The 23,014-nt window shown below is 47.1% G+C and overlaps 1 protein-coding gene across 1 annotated transcript in view; it reads left to right on the forward strand.

Annotated features, from left to right (window-relative positions):
* Positions 1–23,014, forward strand: part of TMEM132C (transmembrane protein 132C) — a 111,062-nt gene that overhangs the window by 63,144 nt on the left and 24,904 nt on the right. Inside the window, exon 3 of the mRNA XM_058816851.1 lies at positions 12,210–12,393. Coding sequence (XP_058672834.1) covers positions 12,210–12,393 — 184 coding nt within the window. The remainder of the gene's footprint in view (positions 1–12,209; positions 12,394–23,014) is intronic.

Genomic DNA, 23,014 nt, shown 5'->3' on the forward strand with positions numbered 1-23,014 from the left:
TGATAGCCTGGAACATTTCTTACTTGCCTTAGGCATAATTTTGTCTTTATGTTTGAATACTTGGAGCTCAGTAATCCTGTAAATCCCTTTTTCTATATTCAAAAAGCTCCATCTGCTTTGGGAAACCCTTTAAATTAGTCCTAAAGGCCAAGTCTCTTTATAGAAAAACTGGATGGCACAGATATCCTATCTGCAAAAAAACCAGCCAACTTCCTAGTGAAAAGTAATTCTTGGAAGAGTTTGCAATGCTGTTAAAAATTATTAAGAAAATATTTGTCCATTTTCAAAAAGCTTTTTGATTGAATGTCATGTAGATGTGAGCATGTTAGGGATGTGTAACAGGCTGTGAAGATTCTCCCTTGCAGAGCGGGAGAATCCTCTCTGTCTGTGGAGCAAAGTGTTCATTCTGCAGGCAGGCACAGCAGGATGTTTGCAGAGATTTGTGCCCTGGGTTTGCCAGGGCTGTGTGTGCCACGCTCACCCTGCCCAGAGCAGCAGAGCTGGGCACTGCTGCAGGTTCAGCTCCCGGGGTCACACTGCCCTGCCGAGCTTCTGCCTCTGCATTAAGCAGAGTGGAAGTATCTGGAAGGGGAAGTTTCTGTTTCTGGTGGAACAATCCCCGAGCAGAGAGAGAGTTCCTGTGTGCTGCGCTGGCCTTTGCCAGGTGCCCAGGGAGGGCACAGCCCAGGGCTGTAACAAAGGTGTGCAGCAGAGCAGAGCCACGCTGGGAGCCCAGCTCACTGAGGAGAGGGACAGCACAAAGGGAACCCAGCCCTCCTGCCAGGCAGCCAGGGCATCCATCTGTGGGAGCAGAGCGCGGAGCTGCTGGAATATTCAATAGACGCCTGTGAGCAGCTCTCTGCTGGTGGAAAAGGTCATCTCCTGCTTTGCCTTGGGCTTCAGGAAATACTTTCAAATTGTCCTGCCTTCTCTAAGCTGACAGGCCTGCTGGAGAGAGCCCCTGGGGGTGCAGGAGAGGTGACACTGGAGCAGTGCCCCACTGCCATCAACATCAAGAGCAGAACCACCAGTGACTGCAGCCAAAGGAAGGTCAGGCCCCAAGTGTCACAGGAGTGTGGCTCGGGGCTGGCACCGTGCTGCTGTCTCGGGCACAGGGAACGGGCAGCAGCACTCACTGAGCAGCCCAGGACCTTGGAGAGGCTTGACACAGCTTTTACTGCATGGGTTGTTGCTGCACACTCAGGTCTCTGTGTTTAAAGGAAGAATGGGTTGTTCCTGCACACTCAGGTTTCTGTGTTTTAAGGAAGGATGGATTGTTTGTTGCACACTCAGGTTTCTGTGTTTAAAGGAAGGATGGATTGTTGTTGCACACTCAGGTTTCTGTGTTTAAAGGAAGGATGGATTGTTGTTGCACACTCAGGTTTCTGTGTTTTAAGGAAGGATGAATGGTTTGCTGCACACTCAGGTTTCTGTGTTTTAAGGAAGGATGGATCCTTTGCTGCGCACTGAGGGGAACAACAGTGTCCCTGATTCACTCCTTTTCCAATGACTCTGGCAGGCTGCTACCCCAGGAAAACTAGACCAGCTGGAGGATCTGAGCTGGGAGGAGGCTGGGAGGGGCAAACCCCTCTCTTTTGGTGCTGGTAATTTCCAAGACCACCCTATCTGGTTGGCTGGCATCACCCTTCCCCCTGTTTAACCTTGTTTCCACATTGCAAGGCTGCAGTGTCAAACAGAACCCGTGAGAGCATTGCTGGGTTTGCCGTGCCCTCAGCTGTGCTTGGCACTGGCAGCTCAGGTGGGAGCAGGGACAGCCTGGGCTCACAGGTGCTGGGTGCTTGTCTTTGAGAATTGTCTCTCACATGATATTCACACAGCTGTGCCCTCACTGCTGCTGCTGCTGCTCTCCTGCAGGAACCATTAACAAGGGTAAGAAAGTTTCTTACCATGCAGGCAAAGGTGGAAAAGCAACTGGAAGGTCCAGAGGAGCTTCTGATTTTGGGTCTGTATTTCCCCAGAGCCTTGGGAAGCTGGACTCCCATCAGTGCAGTCCCACCTGGGATCAAACAGAGTTCAAAAGCAGCAAGGTGCAGGAGTGGTGACTCATATTGTTGAAGATTTCAATAACAAAGGGAAAGCTTGTGTTCTTTAGAATCTTTTTTCTTCTTTTTTTTTTTTTTTTTTTGGACAGTGTCCCCTAAATGTCATTTGTATAATTACATAGAAACCTGTTTTGACTCATCTAGTGCAGAAAGGCATAGAAAGAAGGGCATAAAAAGGCAGCAATGATTGCTTGGAAAAAAAATCACAGCAGAGTTAGAAATCTTTGCTCTGGGCAGTGAGCAATGTGTAATTGTGTGCTGCATGGAGGGATTCTGTGCTAGGCTCTTGTTTATTACTTTCTGCAATAGAAGTCTTGCTGCTGTTTACAGAGAATTCTGATATCATGGAGCCTGTGGTTCCCCATAGCACTCCTGCCCTCTTCCTGGGGGCCAGGAGAAGATGAAATTGTTTTCCTAACAATGGAAAGTCACCTCTGGAAAGCACATCTCTCACAAGCCCCATCCAAGCCATTGTGTTTCCTTGCTTTGCCTGATTTAGCGCATTTGAAACGGAAGTTTCCCAACAAATGAGACATGGCAATTGTCTAATTGAGGTGCTGTAGGGGAAGGGCAGATGTGGACAAGGCACAGATGTCAGGGCATCACTTCAGAGCTGCTCTTTATCTGCAGGTGCTGTGGCAGTGAGAGGCACTTGCTTTCCTCCCAGGCCATCCACCATTAGGCTCGTGTCCCTCCAGCTGTCTCGTTGAGGTGCTGGGGACACGTTCTCTCTGTGTGCTGGCAGCAGGCAGGAGTGTCTGCAGCCTGCCTGGAGAGCCCTGGCACCCCCAGCTCGGGGCAGGGGCACAAACACTCACACAGCCAGAGAGATCTCCAGGAGCAGCTGCAGTCTCCTGCAAACTTTGATGGACATCTTGCTGACAGACAGATTTTCTGCTATAGCAGATACCCTCTGTATTTCCCTGCCTTTCCATTCTGTTAAACAGCAGTTGGATACAAATGCCATGGAACAAAGACCCAGCACTTCTCCTCATGAACAGAGTCCAGACCTGGATCCCCACCCTGCTCCTGACAGTGCCTTCATTCACAATGCACAGTGACTTCTTTGTTAATCCACACTAACACCAAACAGCTTTTGCCCCACAACTTAGTTTTCTCTGAAAAACAAAGTATTTTTCATTGTGAAAATTACAACTTGTTTGTGGAAAGCAGAACATTGAAAAAAGGAAAACTTTTTTGGGTAGCAACTCAAATTGTGATACAACATTAGTGATGGAGTGGGGGAGAAGTCAGAGAATCCTAGAATGGTTTGGGTTGGAAGTGACCTTAAAGATCATCCAATTCCAAACCCTTAACTTGGGCAGGGACACCTTCCATCAGACCAGTTCCTCCAGGTCCCGTCCAGCCTGGCCTTGAATGATAAAACATAAAAAGATAAACCTATAAAATGATCCAATTTTTATAGCACCCTCAATGCAGTAGACGTAAGGAGAAAGGAAAATATAAATATCCAGAAGTGAGAGGGTGAGATTGCTAGTGAGCAGCTGAATTAGGCAGAAATCCAAAGGCAGATAGTTGGTGTGATCTCAGATCTATCAGCCGTGACAGTATCCCTTTAAATGAATCCTTAAAAATGTTAATTGCACATCATTGGCACTTCGGCAATGACATTTCTGCCACTGAATGTCATGGGGACATTTTCCCTTTTATTATCCTTGAGCAGGAGGAGCAAGCTACCACCAGATAACTGTATCATGAAATGTAATGGATCTACCTCCAGTATTTATGCTGGTTCCACTTTCACTAAGCTTCTTTTTAAATTTACAATGAGCAAGAGCTTTGGACGGCATTAGGAAGGCAGCGTTGTTAAGCTTTGCTTTATGAACTGTAAAATAAAGGTTTGTCCATCAGACTTGCAGAACTGCAGCTACTGAAAGCCCCAGGGTCTGTGGTTTTTGTAAATTTGAATAAGAGCTGGTTTATAACTGCAGCCTGAAGTTGGCCACGTTTTTGTCTGATTTCCCCAGGACATTCACTAGCACCAGCTCATTCTCCTTTGTTTTAAACATTCATAAGAAGGAAAAAAGACAGAGAAAGCAGACAGGGAATTGTAGAATCATGGAACGGCCTGGGCTGGAAGGGAGCTTAAAACCCATCTCGTTCTGCTGACCTGGCCCTCCCAGTTTTCACTGGGGCCATTCCCATTTACAGGGAGTTCCATGAGCTCAGGATTTATCCCACTGCTGCTGCTCAGTGTTTTCCTCAGACTGGTTTGGGTTTCTGCTTCACCTACTTGTGACTTCAGCATGGGAGAGACCATGTGAGCAGCACACATCATTGAAGAGAATTTATAACAAAAGAGTAGGGTTAAAAGACATCATACAAATACAAATAAGGGGAAAAATATGGTCTGAGACAGGAGATACCTGAGACTGGGGGAGAGGAATACACTCAGGCTGCAGAGGGCTCCTTAGTGAAGCTTGCAAAACTATATTGACTTCCTAGAAAGAAAACTTCTTCTGCACCTTCCCCAGACTGGTATTCTCCAGCTTTGGGCTGAACACAGCATTATTCAATTCCCTGCAGCTCCCAGTCCAAGGGGCTGCACACAAACTGGGTTTGCTGTGTGGTGAAATTGCAGCTGTTGGGTTTATTTCTCAGAGGACACAGCTCATTTCAAGGTCTTTTTCTCTCTGTCCAGGCAGCTTCACAAACACCCAGGGAAGCTGTGCAGCTGAGCTGGAGCTCTGTTCAGTCACTGCTACAGCAGTTGTGATCATTGCTTCTGCTCAGAAACAGCCCCTGGCAGGGGGAGCTTGGAAAGCTGCACTGGTGTCCAAGGGGGAGCCTGGGGCTGGCACCTACAAAATTGATTTTCCTTGCTCAGGCACTTTGTCCAAGTGTGAAAAACTACTTCAGTTCACCTGAGTGTTACTTTCTTAGTTGTTTCACCACAAAATCCATCACTTCCAGGCTGTTATTCTCCTTACTAAGGCATTAAATGTGTGCATTCTTTAATCCGTTGCCTCTGGGAAATGCAGATATTATATCAGCTTAACATGCCTGGTGGATGGTTGACTTGGTAGGTGTTTTTGCAGCAGGCAGATTCTCTGTTGAGAGAGAATGGGGACCTTTATGCACAAATATTTTTGGAGTTTTAAACAGAGCCAAACACCAATACGGTGGCAGAGCAGTAAAAAACCCAACCCAGTAAGAACTACAGGAGCTGGAATCTGAATTCGCCTGACTTGTAAATGAGATGTGCATATCCCACATGTGATCTGCACACTCAGCTACATCTAAATGGGATTTTTCTTGCCATCTGGTTCATTTCAGTTAGTTTCAGGGTGAGTGTCTGGTGCTGTGACTTGCACAGGAGCCCAGCAGGCAGCAGTGGGGCTGTGTCCCTGCCTGTGGTCCCTGTGTCACCTGGGGCACAGCTCTGCCACAGGCCAGGGCCCAGCTGGGACAGAAATCAACTGCTCAGCAGCTGCCAAAATCCATTTGTGGACAGGCTCAGTCTCCATCTTCACTGGGCTGAAGGTGGAGACTGAGCCTGTCCACAAATGGATTTAATAATTGCAGTTTACATCATTTCCAGGGGTACTGCTGCTTCTAAATGGAGTAAAACACATGTGCAAGATATTTGTCCCAGAAAATGTCTTATCTAGACTGCTATGTCAAAGGTGTTCTCCTGCCTCTGAAAATGTTTCACTGGCTGCTCCCAAGCTGTTAAAGTCAGCAATTAAATGGGAATGATAAAACCCCTTTGGAGTATTTGATCTCATCTTGCTGCATCTATCAAGCTGCAAGAGCCATGAAATCTAGGGCTGATGATGAGAAGATTCTGCCTCCTCTTTTCCCTTTGAAAGCCCTGGGTTTGGAGTGAGTCTCTGAAAATACCTGCTCGGGGTCTCCTCTCCAGTGCTGTCCCTTGGAAGCTTTTCAGTGCTTGCACATTTGCTGTCCCCTAAGAGGGAAATGCTGCTCACTGCTGCTGCTGCTGGAGAGGTTCCAGCCCTGAGTGAATACCAAGTAGAAAATGTCCTCAGAGGCAGGGGAGGTGATGAATCACTGTGGAAGTGATGCCTTGACCAATCTGCCTGTGGATTTTGTTCCGTGCCATTGTAATGAAGACGTGAGCAGCCTGTACCTGGAGCAGAGGGAGAGGGGAGTGCAGCGGTGGTGGGAGATGGTGGCAGCTCAGGAGCTGTGTTTGCACACAGCCTGCTCCAGGCTGGGGCAGAGCCTTGCACACCTGGTTCCTCTGGGAACAGGGAGAAATCAATCTCATCTGCCCTGTGCCTCGTGTGGTGTAGGATCAGAGAAGACTGATGAGCCTGCTGTCCTCAGTGCAGCCTTTGTCGGTGATTAGTGACTCTGAAACCTGCTCTGCATCGGAGGAAGGGATTGGGGATTTATTGTGCTCCCCAGTCAGGTCTCCCTCCTTCAGGGCCTGTCTTGTTCAGCTTCCTGCCTGTCCAGGAGAGGAGCATTTCTGCTTTCTGTACTCCAGTTAGCAACATGGCTTTTGCTGTTTGCTCTCAGTGGAACATCACCGACATTAGCATCTGTAGGCAAGGCTTGGACAGCGAATTCAGGCACTGGGTTGTTGTTTTTGTGAGACTGGCAGAATAAATTATTCCTCACCTTGTTCCCCTGGGAAATAAAGGCACAGGAATATCACACCCTAGGCTCTCTCTGTGCAGGCAGTGCACATTTATTAGCTGAGAACTGCCCTCCCACATGGCAGCTCTGAACCAGGAGTGCTCTTCAGCCTCTCCCAGCCCTGCTGAGGCTGAAGGCAGCTGGATCCTGGGCTCATGGCAGAGGTGCCACGTTCAGGTGAGGCAGACAGGCACCAGGGGTTTCTAAATGCCTAATGCCTATTGATTTTATTGTAGCTGCAAGGATCTGTGTCTTCATGTCTTGCCTGAGGTCGTTCAAGGATGCTGTGGAAAGAGCTGGGAAGTGAAATGAGATTTCCTGTCCTGGTCCAAACACCTTAATCAAAAAGCAATGTTTTATATCACAGTTTATGACAAGAAAGCCAAGAAACCTTATTAAGTAATCTAACTCTGATCTGGGCTGTACAAAGAAATCAAGTGCAGCATTATATCATCCTCCTGAGGATACACACGGATATTATGTTGTGGTGATCAAGAGTTTGCACAGGTGTACCTTGGATACTTTCCTTTGGAGAACTTCATAGCACTTTTAATGTCTTAGATTTCCATGAAATTATGTCTTCCTCTCTGTTAATGTCAAAATAGATCATCCTTTTCGTTATCCTCTGCTGGTTTTTATGGTTTAAAGGTAAAAGCTAGGTTAATACTGCAAAATCAGATATTTTAGCTGCATTTTGTCTCCAGTAGTTAGCATTACTCTGTAATTACCACATCCTTCCCCCAGTTTGTTGAGGGGGTTTGCTTTGGAACAGCTTTTATTAAGGATTTGCTGAAAGAAACTTAAGCATTTGTGCTCCATGTGAAGAAGTGTTTCAGGTGGGCAGTGGTGCAGCAGCCAGGTCTGGTGTAAGGAGGGTGGAACTCAGTGATTTTTAGAATCCTTTCCCCCCAAACCATTCCATGATCTTTAAAGCCACCTTCACTCACACTCTCCCAGCTCCAGTTCTAATTCTGTACCATTAATTTTCCTTCAGTTGCTGTGGCTCAGCCTGGCCCAGGGTGTGTTCCCTACAGAAATCCCATGAGCAGATGTGGTTGGGAAAGGGTGCAGGAGAGCAGGAGATGGAGGATGGCAGGAACACAAGCCCTGAGTCTCTGGTGGCTTTGTCCCTGCACATGGTGAGAACGTTTCAATCCATCCCTTTGGTGAAGAGTCAGATGTGCACTGTAACTGGGGGATGCTGGGCTTTGTGCTCCTCTCCATTTTTTATGTCACTTGCTAAGTGCTGATCTTGCATTAAGATGTCACTGTCAGAACTGGAGAGCATTAGAGACGAAAGGAGTTGCTGAATTTCCAGCAGGTCGAAGTATTCTCGGATCCCTGGGCACTTTCTGTAAAAATCTATTGGAATAAAGGATGGCTAAAAAATGTTTTTAATCTAGGCTTTTTGAAATTTCTCTTTTGAGAGTCACTGTAATAAATCGAAATTATTGATTTAGCCCGTAGCAGTGCTCAGATTCACTCATTTAAGAGTGGAAACTGCTCTATTACTTGGAGCAATAACCCAGCACTGTGAAATCTCTCATCAGAGACTGCTGGGCCACACCTGCAGATGGGCACGCAGCAAAGATTTCTGTCTGCTGATGGCCCTGGCAGCAGCTGAGCTCTCTGGGTGCTTTCCTTGGTCATCCTCTGCCCCCTGCCCTGGGAAACCTGTGCAGAACAGGCCTGGTCACTGATGCTGGGCTCAGTGGTCACTGATCCTGGCCTCAGCTCAGCCCTGGGCAGGTTTCCCATTGCTCCCCGTTTTCCAGACCCCTGAGAGTCTGGAAAAGGGGGAGAAAGAAGCAGAATCCATTTTGTGTTCAGTGTCTGTGGCATTACCCTCGGTGTGAGCTTGGCTGGGTTGTACACCCACAGTACCAGGTTTTAAATCCCCTGCATTAAATTAAGTACAGCTTTGGATAGAGCCAGTCCCGCATGTGGATAGAAGGAAAATCTTCTTCCAAGGGTAAATGTTTCTTAGGGAGAAATATTTCTTTTTTCACTGAAGGTTTGAATGATCAATAAGTACTTGCAAAGGAATGCTTAATATCATACTCAAAAATCTTCTAAAACCAAAAATGCTGGTGCAGTTAGCACTGCTAATCTCCCAAGGGTGTGTGCTGCCCACACAGCTGGCAGCAGCTGGCAACTTTCATGGCATTTTCACTTCTCTTTTGCTTTTTATGCATCTTTTATTATCTTTCCATTAACAGAACATTTCCATTCCACCTCCTTTTCCCAAAACTGTGCTGCTCAGAGGCATGCAGGGGCTCTGTGCCCATTCTCCTGGGGCAGCATTTGCTGCCAGCCCCTGCCAGGAGTGCATTCCCCCATCCCTGACCTGCAGGCTCAGCTGTGAGCATCAGCATCTCCTCAGCACCTCCTCAGCATCTCCTCACATGGCCATGCCCCAGCAGGGAGGAGCTGTGCCTTCAGCTGCTGCTGGTGCCTCCTGCCCACACCCACCCTGCCAGGGCTGCTCAGCACATGCAGAGGAGCCCCCAGTCCCCCGTGGCAGCACGTGCTGCACTCTGGCCATGAATGATCCGCATTTCTGGAAATTCAAACACATCCAAGGAGCGACCTGGCCCGGGGGAGCTCTCAATCCAATCAAATTAGACTCATCTATCCACCCTGGAGCGATTCCTTGGAAGCTCTTCCTTGAGGAAGCTTCATTTGCAATCACTGCGTGCTGTGTACTTTAAAAAAGTTTTATAATTACTTGCTGTTCCGGCTGCTGAGCACTCCTAAATGCTGGATATTAAGGAACTGCTGTTTCAGTCAGTGAACAAGCTCTGAACATTAAATGTGCTTCAGGAGAAGCATTTCTTCCTCAGCCATTACACATCTCTGAAGGCAGATTTGTTTTCAAGTGGATGCTTTCCCAGCTGTTGCTCGCCTCTGTTTGCTCTGTGAGGAGAGGGAAGGAGGAAAGCGATGATGGTGTGACATTGCACCAAGGCTGCTGTGCTGTGGGGGGAGCGTCTCTCACAGATGCAGGAGCTGGGATGTTGGTGCAGGTCAGCCTGGAACAGCACCAAGAAAAGCTTTGTCTTGCACCATGCACATTTTTTGACGTTTTTTGTATCTCGTGTTTTACAGAAAAAAATACTTTAGCATTAATCAGAGAACTGTAGATGGATTTTGGTACCATTTTTATGGCCCTCCACCACTAAAGCAGCCTGTCTTGGTCATGGGCCAGGGGACACCTGGCCAGGATAGCTCAGTGATACCAGTGCTGGGGAGAACTGGAAATGCCAGCTTGGAGGTGTTTTGTGAAAGGTGATAACAATGATTTCTGTCCCAGAATAACTCACCAAACCAGGCCTCGGGTGCAGGATGGTGTTCGGATGCTGAAAGCCATTCCAGAACCCAGTGCTGTGCTGGCCAGTGACACCAGGACCAAAAAGATTTGGCAAAACCCAGATCTGGTCCTTACCTGTGCCAGCCTTCCAATGGCCTGAGAGTGTCCCCAGCCCCTCCTGAGTCCTGGAGCAGGGCTGGGGCACTCGGGGAAGGGAGAGGAGGTTTGGGAGTCAGGGCTGGCTGGGAATGAGCTCCTCCCCACCTGCAGGGTCCCTCCTGCAGCTCTCTGGAGCTGCCAGCAGAGCTGTGGGGCTTGTGTTGGAAAGATTGCAGAGGATCTTTGGGGAAATGCAGGCAAACTTCTTCATCTACAGACCTTTCCTGGAGTTCATTAGCTCTTGGAGCAGCTCTGATGTGTGCAAAGATTTATTCTCCATTTGGTGGGAGTGAAAGCACTGGGATGGTCAATCACATGGAAAAACTTTTTCTCTGCCAGTTACTAAGAATCAGAACTAGAAATGGTGCAAATAATGTAATTTCAGGTGTCATTAATCTGGGGCACAGTGGTGCCTGTAGCAGCCAAATGCACACTGCAGCTCAGGTGATTCAGGTCTCCTTGCATGTGCTCATGTGTGCACATAAATGACCAAATTCCTGCAGTGTGTGTTCACCTGTGCTCATGTGTGCACATAAATGACCAAATTCCTGCAGTGTGTGTTCACCTGGAGCTGTCCCAGAAGAGTGCAAACCCCAGTCACTGCAGCTGCCTCCTATTTACAGGCTGTGAGATTTATTTAGTAGGAGCTCTTCAAGTGGCAATAGGCTGGGCTTGAGTTATGAATTGCTAAACCCATCCACCCATCACATCACTGCCCAAAATCACTCTCTGAATGCAGGCAGGAAATGTGCCACTGTCACAAACGTGCTCAATGTCTCTCTTTTGACACAGCAAGAAAACAGCAAGGAAATAAATTTCAAGCATTAGGTAGTATTAAGACTTTTCAGAGGGAGCCATCCAAATGAAAACCCATAATCAAAATAATAATTATCAGGGGAACCATTTGCTTTCAAAGTAATCATGCAAAGTAAAGCACAGAATATGTCTTAAGCAGCAGAAAACGGTGATTTCCGTTCAGAGGGAGAAAGGCAGTCTAGCACTTGAGAATGTAAGTGCTTTGTACACGGTCGGTTCTTGATGGGTTTTCTCAGAAACGGGCCTTCATGTATTGTATGTAAAAAAGAGAGGAAAAATGGGAGCTGTTACGTGATGAATGCAGGCAAAGGTGTGATGAGGCTGGCACTGGGTTACTGAGCTGGGAAGTTACCTGTCATTCCCTTCATTTTCAAATCATTTCAGCTGGGGTTGGGTTGCAGGAATTTTCAGTGGAGTATTAACACTGTGGGAAGGCATTTGGACAGCTCCAGGGAATTTAATGGATAATTTCTAATGAAGAGGATTTCAACTTTTTTTTTAATTTTTAATTAAGCCAGCAGCTAGTCCAGCAAATGTCTTTCATATATTCTTATTATTTCTGGTGTAGTTACAGAATTTAATATGAGGAGAAATGTTTCCAGCATGTCTTTTCATATTTGTTTTTCAAATTTGCTTAGTGAGTTTGTGGTATATTTTACCTGCCACAGCTTTTTTCTTTATTTCATCTCAGCTGCCTGAGATTTTAATTTCCAGAGAGCACCTCTAAGGTTAGACTAAAATTGTCATTTTTTTCATTTAATCCTGTTAATTGTTTAATGGCTTTGCCACACTGGTTACACTGAGCTTCTGATTGTGATCCTCAGCACTGATTGCTGCGGATTTCTGTGGTTTTGGTGGTGGACATCTTCAAGAAACCTTGGTTTTCTTTTTGGCTGCAGCAATTCTGGGCTCCTCAGCCTGCATGAGCTGCACTGGCCTTAACTTTGGTTTATCAGAGTTCAGATCCAACTCGGAGTATGAAACATATTTGAAAAATCAAACAGAACTTGGAATGGAATAAGTGGGTTACAATAACCTGGATTCCATCCCTCCACAGTGCCCATAGCAGAAGCTTTGGTAATTTTGGATAAGTCCAGTTTGTGTGCTCTGAGGCAGTTGTAGATTGGATAAAGTCCTGTAGAAGTGCTGAATAAACATCTGAGCTTGCAGAGAATAGCTGGCTCCCCTCAGCAGCCCTGCACCCCAGTAACGGCTCTGTTTGCTGTCCCCAGGAGCACCAGCCTGTTCCACGAGGTCGTGCAGCTGGAGTTTGAGATCGCCAGCTTCAGCAGCCTGTCGGGCACGCAGCCCATCAGCTGGCAGGTGGAGTACCCCCAGCACGGCTCCTCCGAGCCCGCCCTGGCCGAGATCTTCATCTGCCAGAAGGACCTGGTGGGCATCGTGCCCCTGGCCATGGTAAGAGCCCCTCGCAGCCCGTGCCCACCCGTGCTGAGCAGGCAGGGCCGGCCTCAGCCTCAGCAGGGAGTGCTCCCTGCCCTGCCACTGCCTCTGGAAACATCCTCACCCTGGGCACAGCACCCTACACTGACCCCACAGAACAGGAACCATCCTCACCCTGGGCACAGCACCCTGCACTGACCCCACAGAACAGGAACCATCCTCACCCTGGGCACAGCACCCTACACTGGCCCCACAGAACAGGAACCATCCTCACCCTGGGCACAGCACCCTACACTGGCCCCACAGAACAGGAACCATCCTCACCCTGGGCACAGCACCCAGGTGCTGCACTGCCCCCACAGGAGAGGGATGATGAGAGGGAAGGGATGCTCAGAGGAAAGGATTTTCAGAGGAAGGGATGCTCAGAGGGAAGGGATGCTGAGAGGAAGGGATGCTGAGAGGAAGGGATGCTCAGAGGGAAGGGATGCTGAGAGGGAAAGGATGCTCAGAGGGAAGGGATGCTCAGAGGGAAGGGATGCTGAGAAGGAAGGGATGCTCAGAGGGAAAGGATACTGATAGGGAAGGGATGCTCAGAGGGAAGGGATGCTCAGAGGGAAGGGATGCTCAGAGGGAAGGGATGCTCAGAGGGAAGGGATGCTGAGAGGGAAAGGATACTGATAGGGAAGGGATGCTCAGAGGGAAGGGATGCTCAGAGGGAAGGGATGCTCAGAGGGGAAGTATGCCAAGAGGAAAGGATTCTCAGAGGAAGGGATGCTGCCTCTTCAACCATCTCCCTCATGTTTAAACCCTCAGTTTCTTGGCTTTTCCCACAAAACCCAGTAGGTTTTTTCTCATTACCTTGAACTTGCAACTCGTTAGGGCCTCAAGGACCTCCTGCTGAAGGCCAGGCTGCTTGGTCCTTGGTAGGCTGAGGCTGATACTGATTCTTCTGCTTGATGACCTAATAGTGTAGGAACTTCTGGTTTGAGGTCAAAAATAGAAAACAGTAATAGCCTCAATAGTATATTTAAGAATCATGAAATGCAGACTTTCCTGTGGGTAAATGGTTTGGGTTAAAATCTGCTCTCCCTGCTCAGTGTTTTTGGAAAATAAGGAATTTCACTGGATTCTCCAGCATTTCAGCTGTGCTGTTGTTGGGCAGGCATTTTATTTTCTGTTGCTCAGGATCTGGAAGAAGAGTTAGACATTGCTCTGTGCTTCTTGTGAATGTTGTCCCTCCAGTGCATCATCTTGGTGGCACAATTCTGGCAGCCTTTTCTTTGAACAATGTTCAGCAGATAATTAGATGAGTATTATTTCCTGGAAGTCCCAGTCTTCAATATATTCTTCCCCTTTGAAGAGTGAAACTGCTGCTCATATCAAATGAGGTCATGGCCAGCAATTTCCTGATCCACAGTCTGTTAAGTCAGCAGAAAGGCTGCACTGCATTCCAGATCTGAGGGGGAAATAATTGTCCTCATTACCTGTCAGCTTGAACAGGGAGTATTTATTGGAGCATCTGCCCTCTAAGGGCTGGAGAACGTGCATGAAGCAGAATTTTTGTGGTCGGATTTTAGTTTGAGATAGATGCCTTCCACTGCCAGACAACAGACATGTGTCTGCTGGCAGACTTTGTGTCTTCTTGCTCTTTTCATGAAAGAATTCATCAGCTTCTCTCTGTGTTCCATATCTGAGGGAATGGAGATTCTGATATCTCCTGTCAGGGTGTGATGCCTCTGCTCTTGCATACAGCGTTCTTGCAGACTTGTGTCTGTCCTGCATTAAAATTCATCCGCCTGCGAGGGTTCCTGTAAGAACTGGAGGTCTAAAAGGACGAGTTTAGTGTTGAATAAATCATGTAAGGCAAGATCCTTTATTCCCAACAGATTGCCAGTGGGCACTGTGGGTTCAAACAGAGGGTTCAAACAATGAAATCATTAAACCTCTCTCCCTACAAAGCTTTCTTGTGTTTATCTCATTGCTGTGCCTTGTGATAGTACTTAGCCAGAGCCAAAATACACTGTGTTAACAGAATGCAGCTGGATGGAGCAGCAGAGCACAACTGGCTTTACTGGCAGGATGTTGTAGATAAAGGGAATTTCACTTCTCTCTCAGCTAAGCCTGCACACCCAGCCAGGGTGCTCCCTTGGTGCAGGCATTAATGTCCAGCTGAGCTGATTACCTGGCAGCTCCTGCTCAGCCCAGGAGTCCCTGCAAGCACAGGAGGCAGCTCACAGTCTGCGTCTGCCCTGCCCAGCACAGCAGCAGCACAGGCTGTGTCCAGGAACGACATCTCAGCGTTGAGCAGCAAGTGGGGTTTGTGCTCCTCTGGGGAAAGGAGGTTTTGTTGATTTAAGCATGGAGAGTTCCGGGGTAGAGCTGCAGACATGCGGAGTCAAAGCTGTCACTGCACATTTTTAAAAGTGAGCAGGAGAAGGAGCTGCTCAAGGACACTGCAGTGTCCCAGCTGTGGGGCTGCTCAGGTCCTGCCCTGCTCTGAGGGACACCTGCAAAGTCTCTGAGCAAACTTCTCTCTGCTTTGGGTGGAACTTGGATAAAGGCTGCTCTGACCCATGGACTAGAGCTGGTCTCCTGTGAGCCATTCCAAACTTATGAAGCAAGAAAGATCATGTATCTTTTATTGCCCTGTGCCTGATTACATTACAGAAAGAGTTGTAAGATGAAAACCAAGTGGTCTTCAAAAGATTAGTGCAACTGTTGCTATGGCGTTCTGAAAGAGATTAAAGAATTGACATTGTCAGCAAGAACTGAACCTGAAATTTTAAAATAGCCTGGTAGGGCTTGGCTCAGTGGAGCAAGGGGTAGGGTAAATCAGCAGATCCATCTGCTGATGGGAGCTGATGCACCCTAGTACAAACTGAATCCTTCCCCTGTGGAAGAACATCCTGTGAGCTCTGCTTGGTCCAGTCTCCAGTGTGCACACACAGTACCCTGGCAGTGCCAGCCTCAGTGTGTGGCTGAGACTCTCAGCTGCTCATCAGGCACTGCAGTTCCTCGTGTGCCTTTTGCTCATGGTGCTTGGTTTGTGTGTTTCTGTGCATTCTGAACTCACAGTGTTGGTGCTCCTGCTGCAGCACCCACTGCAGAGCTGTGACTCAGCCAAAACCACTTTTGGACAGTTTTATGTGTGCTTGTTAACTGGCTTTCCATTAAAACAGAGCTGATCAAAACCTTAGCTCCCAAAGCACTGTTGTTTTATATACACATTTGTATCTGCTGTTCCTTAAGGGAATGATTTTTTAAGGTATTTCATTGTAATGAAGTCCCTGCAATACCATTTTAAAATATGGACCTGAATAAATAGAGTTTTCATCCCTGCACAGTGTGTGAGTTCACACCATAAAGCTCTATCTAGTTCAAGGGCACACAAGTGCAGAATTCTCACTCTGGTTCATCTTTCACTCTTTGGTGAAGTGGAGACAACAGGCACAGAGGAGCTTTCCAGAAGGAAAAATCCATTTCCTGATTTGCTTATCACAAACAAACAAATGAACAAACAGATCATCCACGTGTCAGACTTTTCAGCTGACAGGTATTGTCTCAGATAATTCAGTTATGACTCACATGAAATAAATACTGAGAGCTTAGGAAATTTATTTTATGCAAAATGGAGCTATTCTATTAATAGTGCTGACTGGGACAGCTTGGATCAGCTCTGCAGCCCTGAGCAGAACCTGAAGTCAGGAGATTTCAGAGTTAGTGTGGAAGAGCAGAGTCCCAATGCCCTGGTGAAAAGGGACACACAGAGATGCTCCTGTGCCTCCCCCAGTGCAGGCTGCTCTAAAGGACAGCATTGCTTCCTTCAGGTTTGGGGGGATGGAATTGAACTAATTGTGCATAAATTGTTGATATCAGCTGAGGGCTCTGCACCTGCCAGTGCAAAGCACTGTGTCACACAGGGACTGGGACCTGCAGTGCTGATATATTCACCTTATCTGGAGAGAATTGGCTTTTTGTGCTGCCTGCCCATCAGGAAACAAAAGCAGAACATGGGCAAACTGTTGTTCATTGATCTCAAATTGGTCAGAAGGTGCAGACAGCATAAAGAACCCAAAATTACTCAATTTAACTCTGCCTTTTTAAGTCCCAGAGATCATTTCTACAGCCCTTACACTTTGCCTCCAGCTTCTGCTTCCCTCCTTTTACTGCATTCCTACTTTGTACAGTCACATTGAGCCCTACCTTTGCAGAAAATGAGAATGGATCAGTAAGGCTGTCCCAGCTGGCTGCAATGAGTATTTCCATTGGTCCAAGCTGAATACCATTTTCTATGAGTATGTGCAATTTCCTCTTGAGTATCTCCAGTCTGACAGTGCTGTGGGATGAATTACTTTGGGATTTTTAAGATGCTGAGGAGAGGTGGGGCCAGCTAACTTCCAGATTTTTAAAGATCTCTGAGAAATGTTAATGTGAGGCTTAATAGATGCTTCTTAGTCTTGACAGGAGGCAAAGCCTGCTAAGCAAACAAATCATTGCAGAACAACAAGAATGTGCAGGGAGACACAAAATAAATTACTGGCTGCTGGATGTGCGGATACCAGAATGCTCCCCTGGAAGAGGAGAGTCAGAAACCTCTGGAGAATTCTGTGTGAGCCCAGCTGATCCAAGTCAGGGGCTGGGTCAAGTGGAACTGAGCTCCTGAAAGGGAAACGAGGGACAGCAGAGCTGCCAGGGGGACACTTGGGTCAACTCCTGGCACTGCACTGTGTAATGTGTGAAATCTGGAGGCTGTGTTGTCTTGTGGTGTATTTTGGGGGTTGTTTGAAGTGGTGGTTCAGCTTTAAGTGTGGTACTGCCCCACCAGAAGAAGACATCTTAGACAGCAGCGAATATTTGAAGTGACAGCTGATTTCAATTCGGGCTGGTTAACACAGCCACAGAGGCAATATTGCGGCTGCCGCACGTGCCAGCAGAGCGAGCTGCGCTCAGGAGGACTCTCCGGGGCTGGCCCTGGTGCTGGAGCTGCTCAGGACTGTGCCCGGCCCAGAGCAGATGGAGGAGGGCAGGGGGCACTGCCAGCAGGGGCAGGGCAGCTCCAGAGGCCGCTGCTGGCAGATGTTTGCAGCTGGCAGAGAGCTGGAGCAGAAGGCAGGGGGGTTCCTCAGCGCTGATCGAGCTGCAGCCTGTGCGGGGCAGTTCAGGCTTTGCAGAGCTCAGCCATGGCCAGCGCTGCAGCAGGGGCTGCTCCGGCTGCACGGCTGGGCACGGAGCTGCTGCTGCTGCTGCCAGGGCTGGGAGCAGGAAACAGCTGGGAGAGCGTGGCATGGCTTGTGCGGGACAGGGAATGGCACCCAGCAGCCGCCATGGCTGGGTGGTGCCTTCTCCTCTGGAATAATGCGCCAGCTCTCCCTCAAGTCAGCTCTCTCATTAGCTGTAGCTAGGAGGTGATTGTCTGGACTTAACTGGTAAATGCACATCCACTGTCCAAACTAACTCCAGACAGCAAACATTATTTTATTATTTTATTTTATTTTATTTTATTTTATTTTATTTTATTTTATTTTATTTTATTTTATTTTATTTATTTTATATTTTTATTTTATTTATATTTTTATTTTGTTTTATTTTTAATTATTTTATTTTATTTTATTTTATTTTATTTTATTTTATTTCATTTTATTTTATTTTATTTTATTTTTTAATTATTTTATTTTATTTTATTTTATTTCATTTTATTTTATTTTATTTTATTTTTTGTGGGTTTCCCTGGAGGGTAAATGGCCTGCAGCTCCTCATGCTGTCACTCCCAGGAAGTGGCAGCTGCAAACAGAGCAGTGTCTCAGCCAGCTGAGCTGAGGTGGGATAGCTGTGACCCATACACAAAACCAGAAGGGATTTCTCTTCATTGGCAGCTTCCAATGATGATTTTGATCTGTAAAGAGAGTTCTGGTATTTCTGGGGGAGGCCTCACTCTCCTCCAGCAGGTGAAATGTTTAAATGTTTGCTTAGCAGAAGTGTGCATTGTTCAGGCTGAACTGTAATTTATGATCTCTGAGGTGTTCCAGCTTGGACAGTGGAACGATGGAGACACCAGAAAATGCCTCACTCTAATGGGATGTAATGAGGGATCATGGGGTTAAAGCATCACCATGACTTTTATAAGATTTAGTGTTTTAATGAACTGCCCCCACACCTTGAAAACCCGGGAACTTTTCACCTTCAATTTGCTCCGGCTCATGTTTGCCGTGCCCTGCTCTCAGTTTACAGTTCATTATCCAGACAGATGCTCATCACTGGGGATGTTTGTCATGGAATTCACTCACAATCTGCACTTCAAACTCGCTGCTTGTGCTTGAGGGAGATGAGGCAGAGGAACCAGGGCAGGGCTGAGCACAGTGCGGAGGACAGAGCTCACTCTGCTTCTGGCTCTCCTCTGCTCAAGGGGAGCGCCAGTGGGGATGGCATTGGATTCATCCATAACCCCAGAACCAGAGGGCTACCAGAACCTCACCAAACCTCACCAAAAACCCCGTTAAAACATGCCCCAGCTCTCCATGTGATCCCATGTGCTGAGGGAATCCCAGCCCAGCCCTTACGGCCCCATTGCTGTGGGGTGTCCTTAGTCCCCAGTTAAACTGCAAAGAGAATCCACACAAACGCTGGACTTTCCCCTCAGAAACAAATCATGCCTAATATTTAATGCTCCAGCACCATGGCATGACCACCAGCATGCTGGTGAGAGAGGGAATTTCAGCAGGCAAATGGAAAAAAAGTACCACTGACATTAATTTTAATCAGGTCCCAGTCATCTGATTTGTCCTCTGTATTTTTTTTCCTCTAGCAGAGCTGATTGTCTTTCTGCAAGATTTGTTACTCCACAGAACAATAATAGAGGCTGTAATGATGTAATTTATGGCTGTAATTTGCTTTTGGAAATCCTCTATTAGTGAAAAATAGCAACAGTGCAGTTTTATTAATTGCAGGAGGTGACTGTTGAATGCTGTGTCAGTGCCAGAGGAGTGACTGTGCTGTGCTCTGCTCCCCAAGGTCTGTAGGAGCAGAGCTCTGTGTCCTTTGGAGCCTGTGCAATGAGTGCTTTGCTTAAACTAAAGAAGTGCAAAAATAACTCAAGTTCACTGGGAAGTTTGAGGAAATGACAGAGGGAAGCATTAGCTGTAAATTCAGCATTGAGAGGCACAGCAGAGTGTTAGTGCACCCCGTAATGTGCTCACATACTCATGGCTCTGCAGAATTGCACATTTATTTACACCTCCTACCCCCAAACTGCTGCTTGCAGCTCAAGCCTTGAGCTTCGTTACTGAGCTCCCCGCTCAGCATGCCGTGCCAGGGAGAGCCACTTCATCTCCTTTCCTTCTGTAATGTGGACATTTTTTACCCTGGCACAACACTTTTATTTCCATTTGCATAAACCAGGCTTTACCAGGACGTAGCTTGGGGGAACAGCGTGCGGGCAGAAATCACCTCTGTGTGATTTAAAGGTGAACTCCCTTCCCTTGTGCTCTGGAGCAGCGCTGGGCTGGCCGAGGGCCAGGCTTGCTGTAACCTCTGTGCTCTTGAGCTCTGCTTTTGGGGAGCTGACAGAAGGCAGGAGCCTCCTGCTGCTCAGATGATGTCAGCAGCAGAGAGCAGAGCCGTCCGTCTCAGCCCTGGCTCCTCGGCATCGCTGTGTCCAGGCTCCTCTGTGCCTTTTTTGGGGGAGTTTTACACAGCTTGCTGCTTGGTGGGGCCAGCAGAGGAGCCTCCCTCTGGAGCTGGGACAAAATGTCAATTGGAAGTGTGGAAAAGCAGGGCTGGGAGGAGCTGCCAGCTGGCACAGGTACCCTCAGGCGTATGCTGTAAGGCTGCCTGCGAGCTGCAGGAACCAGCCTGCAGTGGGAGTAAATAAATTCCAGACTCAGACATTCCTCCTCGCTGCCCTTACCTCATCCCAATTACGGGCTGCTCATTGAGCCCTGGGAGCTCCGACAGCAAAAATAGGAATTGTCTGGCGGGGTGGGAGCCACATGTCTGTCTGCACTGGGCTCTGCCTCTCCTGGCCCTGTGGCTCGGGCCCACTGCAGTTAACTCATCTCTGCAATGGGCATGGACATGGATTTCCTGAGCAAGGTTTGGCTGACAGCATCATTCTGTACAACATCATTCTGCTTCTGTGGGAAGGAAAATTCCCTGCTTAAACATGGATGCTGGTCTGCCTCCCCAGCTCCAGCACTGCCAGGGCAATCCCAGCCCTGAGGAGTAAAAATCAGAGTAATTCCATAAGTGGAGCCAGCTTTGTGGCTAGAGGTGATGTCTTTTATTAGGCCATCCAATAGAGCTGGAAAAAAGGCCAAGCTCTCAAGCACACTGATCTTTTTTCAAGCCTCTTTCAGCTGGAAGTTGCTGTGAGATGCTCAGATAAAGTTAATGGTCACTGGGATTGCTCCAGGTCACACTAACACAGAAAATGTGCCTTAAACAAATGGCTTTGGTCCCTTGGTCTGTCATATCCCTGACTTACACAACGATCAGAGCAGCCCCTTTCAAGGATGCTTCTTAGCCAGGAGCCTCCAGCAGGGTCTGGACAAGCAGCCCCCGAAGGTAAAACTTGTTTCTGCTTGAGGAGGGGGGAAATAATTGCATCTGTGGTTATACATACAGTATATATTTCATTTTCCTCCTTCTAGATATATGCCAGGTTTGGTTTCTATAAGGCCCACCAGTCTATCAGACGTGTGTCTGATCAATAATTTGATTTTCCTGTGTCACTCTCTCATCTTTTTAACCACAGTGAGTTCCTGATGTCTGTACAGTATCTGCTCCCATTAATGCAATAATCTTGTTCCTGCCCTCTGTGTGCTTTGCTGCTGTGAAGTCAGTGGAATCAATAAATTATTTGAAAAGGAAAAATAATCTAGGTACAAGGATAGGAAATAATAATGACTATTTTCTGCATTTTTATGGCCACTTTTTAAAGAGTTTGTGGTGTTTTTGTTACAGATTTTGCTTATCAAAAATTAAAACTGTACAGCCAGAATAAGAAAGGAGCAAGTAGAAAATTCCTCTTGCTGATTTCAAACCAGGGTAAATGAAAGTGAAATACTGAAGCAGAAGCTGCCTGCTTCACTTCCACTGTGGTTTGAATGAGGCTCTGACATCCCCAGACTTCAGCAAGTGCACAGCCAAGAACTGAGGAGTTCAGGGGCTTGCAGGACATGAGCTCTGTCTGTGAGAAGGAGAAAGCAGCTCGTTATTAATCCATGGCATATTAATCTACCCAAATAAAACAAGTTCACAACCTCCACAGCAGCCATAAAAACCATCCCTGTATCCCCCCAGTTCTTTAAAACAAGAAATTGTCCTTGGGACCTCATCCTTGAAGTGCATGAAGCATTTAAAATTCCTTCAGCTCAGTGGCAGAGCTCGGATCACCCTCACACCCTCAAGTCAATGCTCTTCATGTGTTTCCTCCACTCAGTTTCCCAAGCACTTGTCTGAGGGTGCTCAGCAGATGAAAATTCTGTGTATGGCTACATGATGCAGGTGTTTTCATACATCTGCCAGAAATTAAATGTGTTTAATTCATGCCCTGCATAAATGTTTTCAAGAGAACTTAGGACAATTTACTGCTTGTTTTATCAAGTGTAAGTGTGCTCAGAAATACCTGCAAGTGTACCTGGGTCCATGAGCAGCAGTGCTCTGAAACAGCAGCAGCAATGGTTCTCAAGTGTGTTGGGCTCAAAATAAGGGCTTTTAACCTGCCACTTCACTCATTTTCATCTGTCCCCATTTCCTATGCTAAAAAGAGTCAGTTGTGGTGCTGGAGTTGGAATATCTCAGGTAATCACTCACATTTCCAGCCATAACTACAATTTTTTCTCTCTAGATAATCTTTCCTATGTAAGTGCTTTCATTTCTGAGTCAATTTAATTAAATATTGAAAGTGAGGACTGAAATGGCACAAAGATTAGCAGGTAGTTTCCTATATTACAGATAAGCATCTTATAAAAAAATCTGGATTTTTTTTTTTTTTCAGTTGATGTATATGCTTGGAGAAATAAAATGTAGAATTCTGCTTCCCATCTTCTCCAGTCACTTTCATGTGCTTATTCTGTATTTTAAGTGCTTACAGGAAGATGAAATGTGGGGTTCTGTTTCCTATCTCCTGCAGTTGTCCTGAAAGGTTTTTGTTAAGTTTTAATGGGTTCCAGAATTGTTTCCTTTGAAGTCCTTTCCAGTTCCAGACCCTTCCTCCACCCAGCAGGAAATGCCATCTCTCTTTGCAAATGCAGACTGGCCACTGAACCCTGGCATGGCTGTTCACTCAGCAGAAAGCAGCTTTGGTGCAATAGTTGGTTTTTCCATATTTAATTTTATTTGATTATTTAATATTTGAGCTGTTCCTGGTGGGATTGGGTGCCCCAGCTCCAGCAAGGCAGAGAATCCTCAGGAGTTCCCCCAGGTGTGCTGGGGTTCAGCTGATCTGGGTGCTCTTGCTGCAGAAAATCTCAGTCTCTGCTCAGCACTGGCACATGGAGCCAGGATGGGGCTGCTTTTAGAGAAATAATGAATTCACATTCAGGCAGGGGAACTTCACTGGTAGAAATATTAATGCAAGTGCTTAGATCCTTATTTCACAAGGGAGAGGAAATAAGATTTCCTGGTTAGTCTCAGTGCC

Source organism: Ammospiza caudacuta, chromosome 18 (genome assembly GCF_027887145.1).
Source record: "Ammospiza caudacuta isolate bAmmCau1 chromosome 18, bAmmCau1.pri, whole genome shotgun sequence".
In the NCBI taxonomy this organism is placed as follows: Eukaryota; Metazoa; Chordata; class Aves; order Passeriformes; family Passerellidae; genus Ammospiza; species Ammospiza caudacuta.